General features: G+C 38.0%; 1 protein-coding gene across 6 annotated transcripts in view; it reads right to left on the bottom strand.

The window, feature by feature from the left end:
• The window catches only part of IKZF3 (IKAROS family zinc finger 3), a 91,268-nt gene that overhangs the window by 18,514 nt on the left and 52,865 nt on the right, over positions 1-19,889 (bottom strand). For 3 of the 6 annotated variants that reach the window (XM_039227960.1, XM_039227963.1, XM_039227961.1), the window contains exons 4-6: positions 7,695-7,955; positions 6,599-6,766; positions 4,521-4,637 (exon numbers count right to left, since the gene is read on the bottom strand). The exons of 1 other annotated variant lie outside the window; for it this stretch is intronic. In XM_039227960.1, the coding sequence (XP_039083891.1) occupies positions 4,521-4,637; positions 6,599-6,766; positions 7,695-7,955 (546 nt within the window). The remainder of the gene's footprint in view (positions 1-4,520; positions 4,638-6,598; positions 6,767-7,694; positions 7,956-19,889) is intronic. 2 more of the 6 variants (XM_039227962.1, XM_039227964.1) reach the window with 1 other exon arrangement.

Below are 19,889 nucleotides of genomic sequence, written 5' to 3'. Positions count from 1 at the left end.
TACCCAACATGATGGTTTTTTGCAAACTGGTCTCCAGTCCAAGGTCTTTTTATCTGTTCTGCTTCCAGTAAAGACCTGCTTATTGATGGGAGCAGGTCTGTCTCAAAGCTTGGGTCTTACACTAGGCTGAACTTTAATTTACAATAAGCACTTGATGAGGCCGCCTGGGTGGCTCAGTCTGTTAAGCCGCCAACTCTTGATTTTGGCTCAGGTCATGATCTCACGGTTCATGAGATTAAACCCTATGTTGGGCTCTGTGTTGACAGTTTGGAGCCCACTTGGGATTCTCTCTCTCTTTCTCTGCTCCTCCCCCACTCACACTCTCTCTTGCTCTCAAAATAAATAAATAAACTTAAAAAAATAAGTATTTGATGAATAAATGCTACATCCAAAGTAGCATATTACTATTATCATTACCTGAAAAGCCAGGGATGAAGGGATAAGACGTACCCGTGGTGATACTATGTTGGTTACGTTCAGAATGGAACATGATATCCAGACTGGAACTCCCAATTTTCAGAAGGAAACAGAAATGAAAACCATATAGGGAGCAGTGGCAATAATAAAGGTTTGGTATGGCACCTAGGTGGCTCAGTCAGTTAAGTATCCAACTCTTGATTTCAGCTCAGGTCATGATCTCATGGTCATGGGATTCCCAGCATGGGCAGCCTGCTTAAGATTCATTCATTCATTCTCTTCATTCTCTCTCTCTCTCTCTCAGAGTGTCTGGGTGGCTCAGTTGGTTAAGCGTCCAACTTTGGCTCAGGTCATGATCATGCAGTCTGTGAGTTTGAGCCCCACATCAGGCTCTGTGTTGACAGTTCAGAGCCTGGAGCTTGCTTCAGATTCTGTGTCTCCCTTTCTCTACCTCACCCTTGTTCACATTCTGTCTTTCTCTCAAAAATAAATAAACATTAAAAAAAATATTTTTTAAAGATTCTCTCTCTCTCTGTCCTTTCTCTGCTTGCATTCTCTCTCTCAACACCCAAAAGGATTGGCTTGTGTGGATAAACATTCTTTATGTTTTGGGGGCGCCCGGCTGGCTCACTCAGAAGAGCCCATGACCTTAAGTCTTAGGGTAGTGGGTTCGAGCCCCATGTAGGGTGTAGAGATTACTAAAAAATATAAATACACTTAAAAAATAAGTTTTTTTTTAATATTTATATTTTGGAATTCAGGAAAAGTCATGGGAACTATTTGAAATATAAAAGAGAATAATATATTGACTGACATGCAGTATTTATTATAGTTGATTAAACTGACTTTAAACATTTTGTAACATGAAACCACCATTATATTTGTTTTAAACAAAAAAAGTCAAAACTTGCTGACTTAGTTAACCCTTTATATTTTTTGCTGAGACTTAAAGTATGTTGCATGCATCCATAAAACCACCCTACGAAATGCAAATTAACTCAACCTCTGTATTTCAGCATTTCCTGAATCACCTTAAACCACTAAAGATAACGAAAATATTTCTTTTATACTTTCCTAATTTGAAATTCCTAAAAACAGTTATGGAGATGGGAAATAAGATAGTAATGTTACTTTAAAATCAATCATTTTGAACTTAGTACTCATAGGGGACAGTGTACTGATTTTTCCCCTACTTCCAAGAGAATCAAGGCATACATATATGCATATGTATGTCTACTCATATGTGTATTACCATATTTCTTTCACTAACCATATAATATATAACCTTCAAAAATAGCTAATCAAGCCATATTTTCCCAAACTGGAAAGAAACCCAAATATCTATTAACTGATGAACAGATTTGTTTAAATGCAGTAAATCCATATAATGGAATGTTATTTGTCCATAAAAAGGAATGAAGTGCTGATACATGCATGCTACAACATGGATGAGCCCTGAAAACATTATGCTGAGTGAAAGAAGCCAGACATAAAAGGCCATGTATTATATGATTCTAATTATGTGAAATGTTCAGAATAGGCAAACCCATAGAGACAGAAAGTAGATCAGTGGCTGCCAGGGGCTAAAGAGGGGAAAGAGGGAATGACTGCTAACGGGTGCAAGGTTTCTTTTGAGAGTGATGAAAATGTTATGGAATTAGTGGTGAATGTTGTATAACGTTGTGAATATGTTAAAAACTACTGAATTGTACACTTTAATTTTTATTTATATTTAAGAGAGAGGGGTGGGAGGAGGGGCAGAGAGACAAAGACAGAATCCAAAGCAGGCTCTAGGCTCTGAGCTGTCAGCACAGACCCAGACATGGGACTCGAACTCAAAAGCTGTGAGATCATGACCTGAGCTGAGGTCTGATGCTTAAATGACTGAGCCACCCAGGCACCCCTGAATTGTACACTTTAAAAGGTGACTTTTATGGTAAGTGAATTATATTGCAATGAATTTTTTAAAATAAAAAATATATTTAATCCTGGGAACAAGAAAAGTTCTAGTGATTTTTAAGCAAGTCACTGAATTTTTGACGAGTTTCAATTTCCTCATGTCTAAAATGAGATGATAGGACTAGATGCTCTCTTTAACATTCTAGCTTTAAATATAATAATTCTATTTGGAATATAATTGATGTTGATAACCTGGGAATGCCTCACAGTTAAGAGCACTGTCTGTTGCAAACATTTCTCTTTAGAAATAAGGAGGAAATCCAACTCCTTGATAAAACCAAAGATGCCATCAGGATAAAAAGCAGAAGCAGTGCAAACCAACGGAATTCAGTTGGCCAGCTCCTAACACCATAAAATAGGCTTTATCTAAAACAAAAAGTTTCCTCTCACTCAAAATAGGTACAGCTAAGCTACTTATGATTTCCACTCCATTTTCCATTATTTCTGTCATACTTTTGCAATCTTTCTGCTTTAGAACCTTCAAACCACTCAATTACACCTACTGCTGTCAAACACAAAATCCCCTCCCAGTTTGGTACTCTGAGTATGCAACTGGTTCAAGTAACCAAATGAAAATGTCAGACAACCCGAGCTACACAACCAACATGATGGGCAACTGGATGGGACAAAGGACAACTGCAGAGATGTGACCCAAAGCAGTTTCATGCTGTTTCAACTGAAGAATGAATAGGAAATAAAACCATAATCGATATATGAAAAGACATCTAGTATTTCAACCAATTGCTCCTAGGCATCTAATTCAAAACACTGAATAAAATATGAAACTCCCAAAGACAAAGATAAGCATCACAATAAATCATATGAGTAGATAAGTATATGATTTTGGGGCCTTGGACAAAGAAAATCCTTGTAGTTTTAACTGACTCTGCCCTATCACCCCTCAATCCACTCTACTCTCAACTGCTCTTTCAGTTAATAGCAACTGCATTTTTTAATGTTTATTTATTTTTTGAGAGAGAGAGAGAGAGAACATGAGCGGGGTAGAGGCAGGCTCCAGGCTCTGAGTTGTCAGTTCAGAGCCTGACGTGGGGCTTGACCCCATGAACCATGAGATCATGACCTGAGCTGAGGCTGGACACTTAACCAACTGAGCCATCCAGGTGCCCCATGCAACTGAGTTCTTCATCACATCCCACATCAATCTGTTAGGAAATCTTGTTGGCTCTACCTTTAAAATATATATAGAATTAGAACATTTCTCACCACCTCTACCACTACTAAGACACAATTTTCTCCTGCTTGAATTCAATAATTGGCTTCCTAACTGGACTCTCAAACAATTCCCAATTTTGCTGCAAATACAATCTATTCTCAATAGTAAGTAGACGGACTTTTTTAAATTAGAAAAATATCACCTTTCAGTTAAAAACATTTTGAAGATCTTCAATTTCATTCAGAGTAAAAGCCAGCCTTTATAATAGCCCACAAAGCTTGATAAAATCTGGTTTCCCATTTCTCTTTCTAGCCTCATGTTCCATTACCCACTCTGCTCCAGAGACACAGGACTATTTATACATTGTCAAACTCAAGCCCCAGGGCCTTTGCACTTGCTATTTCCTCATTATCTGCAGGGCTTTCTTCTTATCCTTTTAAACTTATTAAAATGATACCTCCCTGACTCATCTTCTGTTCTAGTAGCAGCTTCATTTTTCTTTTCTTTTCTTTCTTTCTTTCTTTCTTTTCTTTCTTTCTTTCTTTCTTTCTTTCTTTCTTTCTTTCTTTCTTTCTCTTCCTTCCTTCCTTCCTTCCTTTTAGTTTGTTTGTTTATTTATTTTGAGTGGTGTGAGTGGAAGAGGGACAGAGAGAGAGGGAGAGAGAGAATCCTAAGCAGGCTCTGTGCTGTGGAGTTCAATCCCATGAACCATGAGACCATGACCTGAGCTGAAGTCTAGTTGGATGCCTAACCAATGAGCCGCCAAGGTACCTCCTTGCTTCACTTTTCTTAATAATACTTAAAACTACCTTCTAATATACTATATATGTTACTTATTTATTTTGCTTATGGTCTGCCTTTCCCCATTAGAATATAAACCGTGAGGGCAGATTTTTGTTTGTTTGTTTTACTTACTCCTATATCCCACCACCTAGAAGAGCAGATGCTCACTACATGCATATGAACTCACCCGTCTCACCCAGGTCCGTGCTCTGAAGAAATGTACGGCAGCGCTCCTTGTGCTCCTCAAGGGAACTTCTCTGCTTGTAGCTCCTTCCACAAAACTCACATTTATAGGGTTTCTCAACTATAAGGAGAGCACAAGGGGCACTCAGTGACCCTACAGAATGAATGGTGTCTAGGGTCCTGTGCAAACTATCCTTTAGGAATGAGACTGCTGAGAGAAGCCAGAGTATTTGGATATTTTTGCATCTATATTACTTTTAAAGTTAATAAACTGAAACAGGTTTATTTCCATCTACAATGGATGGTTACATTAGAGTTTTCTTGGAAAGGATAGCCTCCTTTCACAAATGAAACGATTTGGATTTAATGACTATTGTTGAGCATAGTGTTTTGGGTCCAGATCCAATCTTGTTTCTTTAGGAAAAAATATAGGCCCTTTATATTCTTCAAGGAGGTTAGTGTGGTTTAAAAATGAAACAGAAAGAGATCCCTTATTTTGTGACATCCATCTGGTTGTTAAGTAAAGAATGCTTAGCCATTCAGCCATTCAGTTAGCCATTCAGCCAACAACTGATGGCCTTTTCAGAGCATTGACATATTTGGATAAATTTAGCTTATCCTTGCCAAGTGGGTATAGCAAAGTCTGGTATCAATAAAAACTGAGCTAACTGAGGATATTTTTGAATACTAGAAATAAGAATGAATTACAAAAATAACTTCATCTTAATTTCTGAGATAAAGCAAAATTTCCTCAAAAATTCATCCATACAATTCAGCCCACCTTTGTCCTCCCAATTCCTCCAAGTGCTTTATTACTTAATATGTAAGTAATAATTTCAATTCTGTGTGCGAGGCTGGTCTTTCTGATTTGTTGATAAAGTGTACCCTGGGAATTTGACAGAGTTTTAGGAACTGAGATTTTTATTTTCTACTCCTCTTGCTCTGTTTAAAATAGTCTTTGGGACTTAAAGCACTAAAAGATCCCTCTGGAATTCTAAATTAAAATGAATGCAGGTTTGTTAAGACTAAAAATGTTAAGTGTTCTGAATAAATGGGGGTCCTCTAGAATCTATCTAAAAAATGACCACTATGTTTGGATCTTACTTGAAAAAAGCAACAGGCAGGACTATTCTAATTTTTTGGATTAAACTCATTCTTAATTCATTACTTTGAATGATGAGCTGTAAATCATTCAAAGAAACTTTTCTTTTGCCACTTATGATCTCTCATGGTGGGTTTTGCTGGGGCTGACTTGTTTAATCCTTAGTCTCTGAATTGTGACCAGTTGTGGGTTTGGGGCTGGGTTTTAGTCAAAGCAGTACGTGGATTGACATAAAAACAAACCTTTTTTTTCAATTAAAAGTTTGCCAGATAACATCAAGAACATGAGGTCCCAAATTTGAAAATAAACTTAGTTTTATTTTTCTAGGAGGGAAACTCTAAATGTTGAAAAAAATTTATTATCTTGCTTGGTTAAAATAAAGTGTGAAAACATCAAGATAGAACATAGTTGTTTTTTTTTTAAATGCTGCTCATCTTCTAGAGATTAAAAATAAATAGGCTGATCAAGAAGAAAGTCAGGTTTAAGAAATTTACCCTACGTACACCTAAAACTAATACAATGTCACATTTTCAGTTATATCCCAGTTTAAAATTAATTAATTACATTTAGCTTGCAAACTGTACATCATTTGGTTGTCCAGACTTCTGAATGAAAAGTGTGTGCGTGTGTTTCTTAGGAAAATAATCTCTTAATAAAGTTTACCATAAGAAAATACTAATGACTATAATTTTTTCACAAAATTTTAAAAGGCATTTTTATAGGGCCGGCTCTTCCTGTCTGACTGTGTTGTTCTCTAAGGGAACAAGGATGGTGAGGAGATGATCATCTCCATTGAGCCAGACGGAGAGCAATTAATGCCTTAATGGAAGTGTAATTAGCCCTAGAGGTCTCTGCTGTTGTAACCCTTCAGAACAGGAATGACGGATTAAAACCTTCATACTTAACTCTTTCTAGTTTCCTTAATGGGCACTGAAGAACACACATTTACTAGATATGGAATGCTTGTTGCTCTTACTTACCAGAATGTGTCCTAAGATGACCTGTGAGTGCATCTCTTCTCTGGCATGCATAGTTGCAGAGGTGACACTTAAAAGGTTTTTCCCCTGTGTGCAGTTTAATGTGGCGGAGGAGGTTACCTTTCTGAGTAAAAGATGCCCCACACTGATTACACTGGAATGGGCGTTCACCTTTAAAAAGGACAAAAAGGAGACTTCTGATCACCCAACAAGTGGCAAAGCATATGCACAGATTAGACGCCTATGGCAAAAGCTCATCTTTTAGACAGTATCTGTTCATATCATATTGGTATCAGCTGGGAGCTATATTTCAAGGCAAGCATACAACTTACTTCTAGAATCTTCTCTGTAGAAGAGAAAAAGCATTCATCTAGTAAGCCTATTTTAGGTATCATCTTGTCTTGGATCAGAGCAGGGGACGGGGGCGGTGGGGGTGGGTGGGTGGAGAAGAGTAGCTCTAGAAGTGCTTTCTAGATGTAAATTTGTCACATTACTTAGTGTTCTATTCGAATATAATCTCAATCTGAAAAAAAAAAAGAATCACTTCTCCAACCCTAATAAAGCATTGAGGGTCATAAATGCCTCTTTTTTAAAGTTTCATATCAGATGTCAGATGGAATCTATTGGGCTCAATGGGACTGTTTTTGTTTGTATGCATTTCTATAGACTGGCTGTTTATTTGTCTGAAGATAAAATTTTTACACTGGTAATAAAAACTATATCCTTTCAGCTATCAAATTTGAACCCCACAGAAAAAGGAGGTCTGCTTTTTAAAAAGCTATGCAAGAATGTATGAAAGATGCTTAAGAATCATATCACAAAATTCAACTCCTACTTATTAACTGAAGAAAAATATTTGGCTGACCTAGAACACTGTGCTTGTGTTTTTATTCATGGCATATGCAATGTTTGCCAAATGCATAGTAAAGCAGGAATAAAAATCACTGGGTAAATGAAAATGCAGAGAAGGGGAGGTACATCAGTATTATAGCAAAAATCAATGAAAGTAATCAAAAGTCCTCCCACATTCCTCCATTTCATTTCTCACATGGCTGCATTAGGACAGTTTTCAGAAGAGTGGATGAGGAAACTTATTTACCAGTATGACTCCGCTTATGAACCATTAAGACGTTGAAGCTAATGCAGGAGAGTCCACACACATCGCAGTTCATTTTGCCACTGGTTGGCCTGCTACTATCATACGAAACAACATGTCTTTCCAACTTAATGTTTTCATATTCATTATATTCTCTTGAATAGCTGTATGGAATTTCAGGCTCTTCTGCATTTCCCATGGGCTCTGGCTTTAAAATATTCTCATCCCTTTCACTGTATTCATCTTTTACTTTCATGGAATCATCTGCAGGGAGGAAAGTGCAAGGAATGAACAATGATTGTGTTTGGAGCTATCAAAGCAGCTCAGAGAGGGAGACCCACAACTGACAATCAAATACCAAATGAAGCTAACATAATACTGTGCATCTACAAAACAAGAAAGCACCATTAGAATCATCCCTCTGAATTCAGAACCACAGTCAGGGGAAAACACACACACACGTGTGCGCACACACACGCGTGCGCACACACACACACACGACAGTGTTTTGCACCATCCAGAAAATGAGAGAGAATAGATTTAGCTGTCACGCTCAAAGCGGCCATGAAAAAAAAATTTTGAGCAACTCTTTTCCAGTATTGAGGGAGAAGAAAGGTTCTCAGATTTAGTACCTTTTTTGGTGTCTGCAGTTAAAAGGCAAGGTGATGAAGCTCTTTGGTTTCAAGAAGAAAATACTGTTTCAATCCTTCAAATGCATTCAGTTTAAGCTACTAAGAGTGAGAGTTGAATAGTTATTATGGTTTTTCTGATTTTAAGCCATGCTTTGCCTCTTCCCCTTCCATGTATATGCACTGCTAAAATGAGTCTTATCTGTTTCTCTTGGAACTGATAAAGAAACAACACTGAATATAGAGGAAGCTGGCAGTACTAGTGAAATACTGTTGAGAAAGATAAAAGGAGAAGTAATTCTTTAACATAATCTTCTAAGGAGTCATTTTCATTGACACAGGTAAATGGAGCTCAACCTAAGCAAGGGGAAGAGCACCTGTATCTATTTTAGGGAGGATGAAACTCAAGATCCTGGAACTATATAGAACTGGAGAGAAGAGGAAGGACTGGCCCAAATGAGTTGGCTAACCAGGCAGTCTCTTAACAGTTGCCACACTCTTGAGTTGAAGATCATAAGAAGTGAAGAAGGCAAATTTATGTAGTGACATTAATAACACCTAAATATTTGCCTGATATAATCGTAATAAACATTTGCAAGGGACTTTTCATATATAAAATAAGCTGCTTAATTTTCCCGACATTTGTTCTTAGAAATTGGAAGTTATTTTCCTCATGAGGAATCATAAATCAATGGAATTTTAGGGCTGGAAGGGAATTTGGGATCATCTAATCCAACCCCCTTTTGTTCTTCAGATAAGGAATTCTGGCACCAGAGATCTTTTCAGTGATTTGTCCAAGGTTACACAGCCAGTTAATAGCATAGGTGTGATTAGAATGCTGAACTTGGATCTGACCTCACACACTAGATGTAGAAAAGTCTAAGTGGCTTCTTACTAACATATTCCACTCTCTCATCAATGGTGTAGACATTAAAAACTAAAACACTCTGAAGAAAAGATATTTTAAAAAACTGCATCCCTTCCAAAAAAACACCAGTGAGTGCAGCTCCTGTCGCCACACAGGAGGAAGTACAACTGCAGCTGTGCCTGGCTTTCTACCTTCAACTCGAGTTTCAATTTTCACTTCTATCAAGGTTACCTTTTATCTATATTAACTGTGTTTGCTTAATAGAGCAAGACAGGGCCTAACCACCAACCGAGGAGCCATTGCTGCAACACTGTTCCTCTGCTTCTCACCACAGTTCATGGTTCATAGCTTTTCACTCTTTGATTAGAAGAGATGCAAGGCTGTAGGATCAGTCCAGCATGTTTCAAATTTTCCCATTCTATGCATCTGGGTCATACATGAATCCATATCCATTTCCTACATGGAAAGAGGTTCATTCCCCTCTTTCTCTGGATAGGTCTCACCTGCTTTCAGATGGAATTGGTTTGCTTAAGTGGTTTTGTTTTTAAAAAAAATTTTTTTAAGAGAAGGATGCACCTGAGGCTTGTACCCTCCTCCCTTCCTCCATCACTCCAGCTGTGGGTGATATCCCACCAAAGCTTGAGTGCTCTTCAGTTTGCATGTAGGCGTTTAAAAGAACCTCAACGGAAAACTTCAGCTACTAAAAACCAAAAACAGCAGATAGGGGCCCGCAGAAAAAGATCCTTTTCATTTTGGTTATAAAATGTTAATATGAGTAGACTCAGGCCATCCATGGTCAGTGACAATTAAAAACCAGGAAGATAAATGTGCTGGGTCTTTCTGAAAATGCAGGACAAAAGAGAGTTGCTACTTCCCTCAGGACTGGCTTTAATGGGCTTGATCTAGAACTCAGTACCACACCAATCTGTCTCAAGAGAAAATCTGGGCTTTGGTCCCTTAGGATTTAGCTGTAGGACAAGGAAGATGATATTTGAGACCCAGAGCCCTAAGGGAAAGCATAAAAGACACATGGACAGAGTATTAGGGAAGTCCCTTGGACTTAATGGACCAAGAGTTCCTGGTACAGTTGTTGGTTTGCCTTGGGACTCTTACTACTTTTGTTTTCTTTTAATGTTTTTTTTTTTTTTTTGAGAGAGAGAGAGCGAGCAAACTGGGGAGGAGCAGAGAGAGAGGGTGAGAGAGAGAATCCCGAGCAGGCTCCACATTGTCAGTGCAGAGCCTGATGTGGGACCCAATCTCCTGAATTGTGAGATCATGATCTGAGCCAAAATCAAGAATCAGATGCTCAACCACCTGAGCCCCAGGAGTCCTACTACTTTTAGATGAAAGACCTGAATCATTACTGGGATCAACAATTCATTGTTATTGGGATCGACAATTCATCATAGTTTACCATGTAAAGATATACAGAACTGAATATTAGAAAACATTAGTATCTAAGATATGAATGGGATTTCTGAGAGATTATTTGGTTTAGAACACAGCTTCCAAATACAGTCCACCAAAGTGACCAGCATGGACACTTGTCTGCTCTAATGAAGAGATTCATTCCATCTCTTGGGAGGAAGATTTATTGCAGCAGAAGAAATGGGAATATTCTGCTACTTATTATCCTTTGAAAATATTAAAACCATGTCTAAAATCAAACTTGTCATCTTTGAACTCAAGCTTATTTCTAATTTATGACTTTGTTATATTTCTAAATGGCATCTTCCTTCTTCCAGTTTCCAAGTCTTAAAAATGGAATCCTTTTCCTTTCAATCTCATCACCAATTCAGTCTGCAAGACCTATAGATTCTATATCCTCAGGCTCTCTGGATGCCAATTCCTCTTTTCCATTCCCATCGCAATTTAGTTTAGCCTCTCATCCCCTCATACCTAAACTCATCCTTTCTCAACACTCCTTTTTAGATAAATATACTACAAAAGTATGCTATGCTTTCTGCCTCTATATCCTAAAAATTGATGTAAAATTCCCTCTAACCGGGTTTCTGCTTCCATAATTCACAGAACCTGCTCCCATGAAGATCATCAGTAATCTCCTGATTCCTAAATCCACTGGCCTTTTGTGTGCCATTCTCCCCAGCTTCTCTGTAGCCCTTGACAATATATTTTTAAAAATTTTTTAATGTTTTATTTATTTCTGAGAGAGAGCATGAGCAGGGGATGGTCAGAGAGAGAGAGAGAGAGATACAGAATCCGAAACAGGCTCCAGGCTCTGAGTTGGCTGTCAGCATAGAGCCCGCCGTGGGGCTCGAACCCATGAACCGTGAAGTCATGACCTGAGTCGAAGTCAGACACTTAACTAACTGAGCCATCCAGGTGCCCCTGTAGCCCTTGACACTATTGACCACCATTCTTTCTTCTTCTATACTATTTGTTCAGTAAAACTGTAACTTCTTTCCTTCTTTTTCTGCTGTGTTTTTTTTCTAGCTCTTTTCCCTCCCTCTACCTCCTAAATACTGCCCGTAATGTTGTTTTTCTTCCCTCTACATCCCCTTCCCTGTGGCAATTTCATCTATTATTCAGGCTTCAACAAGCATTTTATGTGACTAATTCCCAAATATACATTTATCTCCAGGTGTAATCTTTCTCCCCTTCTTCAGTCCTCCAACCTCTAAGGCCTCCTAGGTATCTTCCCAGTTACTCAGGGTAGATTCCTTACAGACATATTTTTTTTTTCCTCTTGTCTGTGACCCACATTTAATCATGCATTGGTTATATTTATGTATCCTCTCTCCAACCTGTTTCTCCTCCCCACTATTTTTCATTCCTTGTATCCTGATCTCAGGCCCTTAATGCCCTCCACTTTGTTCTCCTTGGCTCCTTTCTCTCTTCTTTCCAGTTCATCCTATACACTACCACCACACCGTTCATCCTTGACTATAGCTCTGGTCATATCATGGCCATGTCAAAATTCTTCAATACTCTACTGCCAACAAAATAAAGTCCAAACTCAGAATGAATTTAAAAGGCCTTTCAGTATCTGGCTCCAACCTGTCTTTGTAATGTTGATTTTGAATACTCAGATATCTTTAACCAAACTAAACAACTTCCAAGTATTCTTGCTTTTATTATTTCCACTGCCTACATACAAGATCTTTCCCTAATGTTGTCAAGGTGTGTCCAAATCCGACAGATCCTTTAAAGCCAAAACCAGTATGCCATCTCCCCCCCAAAACACACACTGATCCCCACCCCCACCCCCAGCTGCAAAATAATCTGTTCCTTCTTTCTCTGAATTATTTATAAATTCACCTCATCTCCCATATGGTCACGTAAGGTATCTAAGGTCAGAAGTTACACAGGTTTGTTTTTTTAACTCAGCATCCCCTGTGACACTGCTTAACCTGTATCTGTTGATACAAGGCTGTGTGGTTTAAAAATAGAAATTTTGGGTGTCTGGAAATATGCATTAAAAATATGCCCTTAGGTAAATCTTCTTTTTAAGTTTATTTATTTTTTATTTTGAGAGAGAGAGAGAGAGCATGTGCAGCCCAAAATGGGGCTCAATCTCATGAATTATGAGATCATGACCTGAGCAGAAATCAAGAGTCTGACACTCAACTAACTGAGCCACCCAGGCACCCCAATAAATATCATCATCATCATCATCATTATTATGATTATTATTATTTGAGAGAGAATGAGAGAGAGAAAGAGAGCAAGAACCCACAAGAGAGGGAGAGGGGCAGAGGGAGAGAGAGAGAATTCTAAGCAGGCTCCACATTCATCTGGGAGCCTGATGCAGGGTTTGATCCCATAACACTGGGATCATGACTTGAGCTGAAATCGAGTCTGACATTTAACCGACTGAATCACCCAGGTGCCCCTATGCTCTTTGGGTAGCAAATCTTGTGTACAACGGAGTTTGAGAACTGCCACCCTACAGTTTGACACAGTATTCTTCATACAGTACATACATAGTAAATACTTAGTACATGAATATACCACTGCATTAGCCTCCTAACTGGCCCACAGTGTATGTGACCTCTATTTTATACTATATCTTATTTCCAGATTAATCATCCTGTAGCACTAAAACTCTTGTTTTAGAAATTTTCAATGATTTCATTTTACTTCTAGAACAGTCTAAACTCCTTAGCAAGACCATCAAGGACCTGTCCAGAACGTGCCCTGAGCCTTCCTGATCATCTCATTTCTCATTAGTCCTCTTGAATCAACACTTTCTCTAGACTAGAACCTTGCTACTCAAAATGAGGTCCTTGGATCAGCAGTTCCAGAGCTTGTTAGAAATGCAGACTCAAGTCTCACCCCAGACCTACTGCATCAAAATTTGCATTTTAACAAGATCCTCAAGGATTCTTATGCACTTTAAAGTTTGAGAAGTACAGCAGCTATCTGACTAATTGTAGTTTTCCAAGCCTCTTCTCTAGTATTTTCCATATCTAACATGCCCTTCCCTGACATCAACATTCTATTCAAACTTCTAAATGCTATTTAAATGCCATTTCTTCCATGCAGTCTTCCTTGATACTCTACAGTAGAAAAAAATTCTTGTTCTATGCTTCCTCATATACCTACCTGACTCTCCCTTATACTTAGCATGATATCACTAGCCTCTACAGATTCACCTTAATATAGGTGATATGTTCATAAAATATTGCATGTAAAATCAAAACTATTGTTCCACTGATTTACGTTATACATCCGGAGATGTTTCTCTTCATTTTTCTTTGATTTTCAATTGTCAGTAAATGGCAACATGTGAACTGTTAATGAAAGCAGAAAATCTTAAAAAACAAACAAACACCTTTTTAATGTTTATTTATTTTTGAGAGAGAGAGAGAGAGAATGTGTGCACATTAGCGGGGTAGGGGCAGAGAGAGACACACACACAGAATCCGAAGCAGGCTCCAGGCTCTAAGCTGTCAGCACAGAGCCCGATGTGGGGCTTGAACCTATGAACTGCAGATCATGACCTGAGCCAAAGTTGGACACTTAACCAACTGAGCCACTTAGGGGCACCTAAAAGCAAAAAGAAAATCTTAAAGATCTAGCAAGAAATACTTGAATACAGTGAAAAACTGTCTAACAATATCCTAAAGGTTTTGTAAAGTGAATAAACCTTTTGTAATGTGAATAATTTCATATCTTACTTCTGTAAATTCCAGTTTCCTATCATGTGTATCAGGTTTCTTAGACACACAACTTAAATTGCCACCTAAAAGACTATCAAGAATCTTCACAGGCACTAGCAATATTTTATTTCTTAATCCAGGTGGTGGGTCCATGGATGCTTGTTTTGTAGTTATTTTTTAAACTATACATGTAATTATATTTGCCTTTTTGTGTGCATGATATATTTCATAATAAAAAATGTTAAAGGCTTCCTGAGTAATTTTTTATAAGTGTACTTGTGGAAAAAAGAACATATCAAACCACAAATTGCTGATAAAGGTAATTGCTAAACATTCCCACAGAGGGGAAAATATGTCTAAATTGAATCTAACCCATAGAAAATTAAATTAAACTGAACTTCTTCCTAAAGGAGCTACTCTGGGGTACAATTGCTCCCATCTTTGTCTATGTTCTGGAGGCCTCTTAGGAAGATGACATACACTAACACACACACACACACACACACACACACACACACACACACACACCCCAGAGAGAATTTTGTAGGCTGAAGAGAACAAAGGCTTGGCTCACTGGGGCTGATGCACATGGTTTCATTTCCTGGGGTGATGGTTATCACATGAAAGGCTTACACTCCAGAGTAGACATTTTTGGTTTCACCTGAGACACTGCAAAAACAATGGGTCTTGGAAAGGATCCAACATCTAAATCCTTCAGGGGCAATAGCAGTCTCAGCCAACTGTGCCTCAGTTTGTTTTTACAGGCACATAAAATGCTCAGTTGGGGAGAAGAACCTATCAAAGATGGCAAATGGAACAGGCAACTTGGGTGTCTTGGATAGCACGGTAGTAGGAATTTCCCAGTGCAAAAAAAAAGGGATTCTGAAGTTCCACTCTGAATTATGAGATCTCAGAATCCACCTCAAAGAAGGACAAAGTTTGGATAATAGCCTTAAGTTTGCCAGAGATATTGTGAGAAGGGGCAAAATAAGATAGAGGCTGTTAGACAGGGAAGACACAAAAGGGTGATGTTGTTTAAGTGTTTTACAAGGATTAGGGGTCATAACCATGAAATCCTCAGCACATGCAAAAGTCAACTGGATAACAAAGAAGCTTAATCATCTTAATGTGGCATTTTAATGATACCACTGATTTGCTATGCCAATTCAGAGATAATGAGGCCCTAATGCTACAGATGTTCAGCCAGGCTAAAAGAAAGGGAGGGGGGTGGGCTTTTCTAGCATGCCATTTTCTAACTATCCAATTAAACAAATTGTGAAAGCATCTAAATAGTTTACCAGGTTTTGACAGCTGTTAATAGGATTTAGAAGCTTGAAGCACTAAAGAGCAAAATGGGAGATATATGTATTGTAGGTATTTAGTCTACAGAATTTGTTGCTATCATCCAATACAGCAGAAATAGATCAACTAAGACGTTTCCTTATAAAATTAATATCTCTACTCCTTTTCCACAATGGCCTCTTTGTAGTTGTCAAGTGAGGAGGGAATAAAACCAATGCTATTTTGCCAACTAAAGAATACAAAGTTCTAGTATTTGCTAACCAGTAAGATTATAAAGCTTCAATGAAAGCAAAACTTTTGGTCATTGATTTATAGGATCTACTATGTTTTCCTTTTTCTCTTCTTTTAAAATTTAAAATGATAGACATGTATTAATTTTTAAAACATCTATTTTAAAATTAGGAAAAAGCTGGAAAAGGTGAATCAGATGGCTAAGAGATGAAATATTATATCTTAATAGCAGCAAACTAAGAGATACGCAGTTTTGATAATATTTGGTTTGGTTAAAGTTTTCATTAAAACATATTCTTATCAGACTTAAATCTGCCCTTAAAAAAAATCTAAACTGTAGGGCCACCTGGATGGCTGTCGGTTAAGCGTCTGACTCTTGATTTCAGCTAAGGTCATGATCTCACGGTTGTGAGATACAGCCCTGAGTCAGGCTCTGCGCTGAGCGTGAAGCCTATTTGGAATTCTCTCTCTGTCTCTCCCCTGCTCTGAAAAATAAATAAATAAACATTAAAAAATACCTAAACTGGTAATTCCTAAATCATGTGACTTCATATCAAGAACTTTAGCATGAAAACATGAAGAAGGTTTCAGTTGCAAAGGAACCATTCTCCACTTTACTAATGACATTAATCTTTGTCTTATCTGAGCCTCAAATAGCTCATTCATTGCCATAATAATAAAAATAATTTGTTTAATAATTTCAGTGTGATGCTTTGCTCCCCCATTAGAACAAGAGGAGATCTATTATTTTTAACAAGAGGAATATACTACACATCCGTGGTAGGTGAGGTTCCAGCTGCTCAGTGGGCTAAATTTACTCTTCAGATATCTTCATCTATAGTTGTGAGGATTGAAGAACATGGTGTGTGAAAGTTCCTTCTAAACTATAAAGCAGTATACAAACAGAGTGGCTTTTTCATTTCTCTCTCTTATAACTATGAACTTTTTCTATTGATTATTTAACCTATGTATTATATTATTTTATATTTCTATTTCTGAGAAGTAGCTACTATCCACTGAAAAATAATGAATGAAAATACATCTGAAGAGGTTGAGGTTTGGAGCACCTTGGTGGCTCAGTCAGTTGAGCAGCCGACTCTTGATTTCAGCTTAGGTCATGATCTCACAGTTTGGGAGCCTGCTTGGGATTCTCTCTCTCTTGCTCTCTGCCCCTCCTCCACTCATACGCTTGCTTTCTCTCTCTCACTCTTGCTCTCAAAATAAATAAACAAGCTTAAAAACTATCTTCAAAAAATAAATAGGTTGATGTTTAAGATGTTGCCCAAACATATCAGAGATTATTTACCTGGTAGACATTTCATTTATAAATCCAGAAGAAAAATCTTTCTTTTCAATTATAATTCCTTTGTATAGAATATTCACTCTATTTTTTGAGAGTGCAATTAAAAAATTTAAAGCATATTAAAATATAATACTTAGAAAAATTAAAAAATTATCATCCAAATACAGTTAAATTAGCTAAAAATATCCTAATTGTCACAACACCAAACTCAGGATCACAGGTAAGGGAAGGAATGAAAATGCCTCCACGTCCACTACAGAAGTTCGTGGTATGCATAGTATGTGCTGTGTTATATGATGGTTAACATGTTTATTTCCTATATCGATTAGGAGTATCTTCAAGGCAGTGGCCAGGTTTTAATAATTGTGTCCCAGAAGCTTTCAGAAGACTCACTTACTCTAGGTATTGAATGAATAAATGAGTGGATGAATGAACTCCTTGGGCAGCCTGAACCAATTTAGGAAGGAGGGCATCTGGGTGGCTCAGGCAGCTAAGCGTCCATCTCTTGATTTTGACTCAGGTCATGATCTTGAGGTTCATGAGTTCGAGCTCCACATCAGGTTCTGTGCAAGGACCACATGGGACTGCTTGAGATTCTCCCTCTCTCCCTCTCTCTGCCCCTCCCCTGCTCTTTCTGCCTCTCTCAAAATGAATAAATAAACTTAAAAAAGAAGAAGAAGAAGGCAGTGTCCAGGCAGGGAAGAAGGAATAAACCACTTTGCTGTACCACTCCCTAACTTGTCTACAACATTCTGAAGCTGAGATGTGGTAAGCAGAATTTCTCCTCATGATACATCAGAAAAGGGCCCAAGCCCCACAATGATAGATAACCAGTTCTCAAGTTGACTTCTTTGCTCATGGTGGTCAGCCTTTTGTCTCCCCTATTCCCTCACTTTGGAACAGGATGCCATCCTTTGGAATAGGATGACCACTCCCTGCTGTGTGTGGTTTTTTTTTTTTTTTTTTTTTTTTTTTTTTTATTTATTTATTTTGAGAGGGAGAGAGATAAATTGAATGTGCCTATGGGGGAGGAGCAGAGAGAGAGGGAGAGAGATTGAATCCCAAACAGGCTCTGTACTGTCAGCATGGAACCGATGCTGGGTTCAATCTCACCAACTACAAGATCATGACCTGAGCTGAAATCAAGAGTTGGACACAACCCACTGAGCCATCCAGGCATCCTCCAGTCCCTGCTTCTTAAACCTCTTCTCTGAGCTCTATTCTTGCCTGATTCTATTCCTACCTCACTTATTTGTTTCTTCTGTCTATTCCTTTTTCTCAGTCTCCTAGGTGTCAATGGTCTCCTGGGGCCTGTTTCTTCAACCTTTTGTTTTTTTCACTGCAAATGATGACTCCCACATCTCTATTTCCAGCCTAGTTCTCCCTGCTCAGGTACTTCCAATTACTTCTTACATTTCTTCTACTTGTTCCACACTCAACAAGTTGCAACCTAGCTCCTTATTTCTCTCGTTTTGACTTCTCTTCCAAATCTGCTCCCCCTATACTAGTCCCTGTTTTCCCTTTTACTTAGGGGTTGCTTGATGTCAGTGTCTGTATGTTATTCCACTCACAAACTTAACATGTAGATCTGTGCCAGGCACACAGTTTAACTTAGCAACTGCTTACCAAAGGAACAGAAGGAAGGAAGGAAAGAAGGCAAGAAGGAAGGAAGGGGTGAGCAATTATTCTGTTCATTCCTTCAAGTACAGAATTCAGGTTGCAGATGTTTTTTAAAATTTGCGCAGATTGTAATTTTGCCTAAGATTAGCACGTTAGGCCACAGCAAAGGAAAACAACAAAACTGTATTTCTAACTTAAGGTATACCAACCAGACCCAAAGGGTTTAAAGCATTCTTGAAAGAGAAGAAAATGAATTTAAGGATTAAGAATTAGAGGATTCTTGCTCTTTGTAACATTATATTGATCAAAACAAAATACATATAAAATAAAACTTACTATCTCCTACATATTATTTGGACTTTTCTTCCTCTCTGTTTCCTCCATTCTCTCTCTCTCTGGTTTTCAAATAATGGAATTAGAGCACCAAGAAACAAGGAACAACTCAGCACTGACTTGTCCTTGGTGAATGTACAACGCTAAAAGCACATAACAGAGTAAGCTATCTTGTCACTGGAACATGCTTGTCCCTGGGGGTAAAGTATAACAACTGCTTAACAGCTGCCCTGTAACACACTTCAAGACTGCAAGCAAAGATTCATCCTTGCTCCACCAGAAACAGTGGAGGGTATAATGTCTGGCAGAATAAAACCAGGATGGAATCTAGCCTGTAAACTGGAGTACAAATCTTTTTCTATTTCAAAGACAACTTCCAATTATCATGAATAGAGAGGTTGTTATTAACAGTATTCATATAGCACCAGAATGGGTACTGATAATTATAAGAAAAAGACAATAAGGTATTTCACTCTCATTTTGCCCACTAAAAATGTATTTGAATGCCTTTTTTTTTTGTAAGTTCTGATGAAAGAGCAAAAGCTTTGGAGTAGACAAAATCTAGGCTCAAGTTGTACTCTACCTGTGTGATCTCAGCAAGTCACTTGATTTCTGTAAATTTCCTCACTTGTACAAAGATGATATTATTTATACCTAACAGGGCTGTTACTGTAATTACATTAGGCAAAATAATGTATATAAAGACCTAGCATAGTAGCTGACACATAATATATTTGTGACCTTGAGTTAGGCAAAGATTTCTTAGATATGATACCAAAAGCATGATTC

The sequence above is a fragment of the Hyaena hyaena genome, unplaced genomic scaffold (assembly GCF_003009895.1).
Source record: "Hyaena hyaena isolate Hyena2069 unplaced genomic scaffold, ASM300989v1 scaffold_29, whole genome shotgun sequence".
Classification (NCBI taxonomy): Eukaryota; Metazoa; Chordata; class Mammalia; order Carnivora; family Hyaenidae; genus Hyaena; species Hyaena hyaena.
The sequence above is the reverse complement of the archived record's forward strand: the minus strand, read 5'-3'. Positions and strand labels throughout refer to the sequence as shown.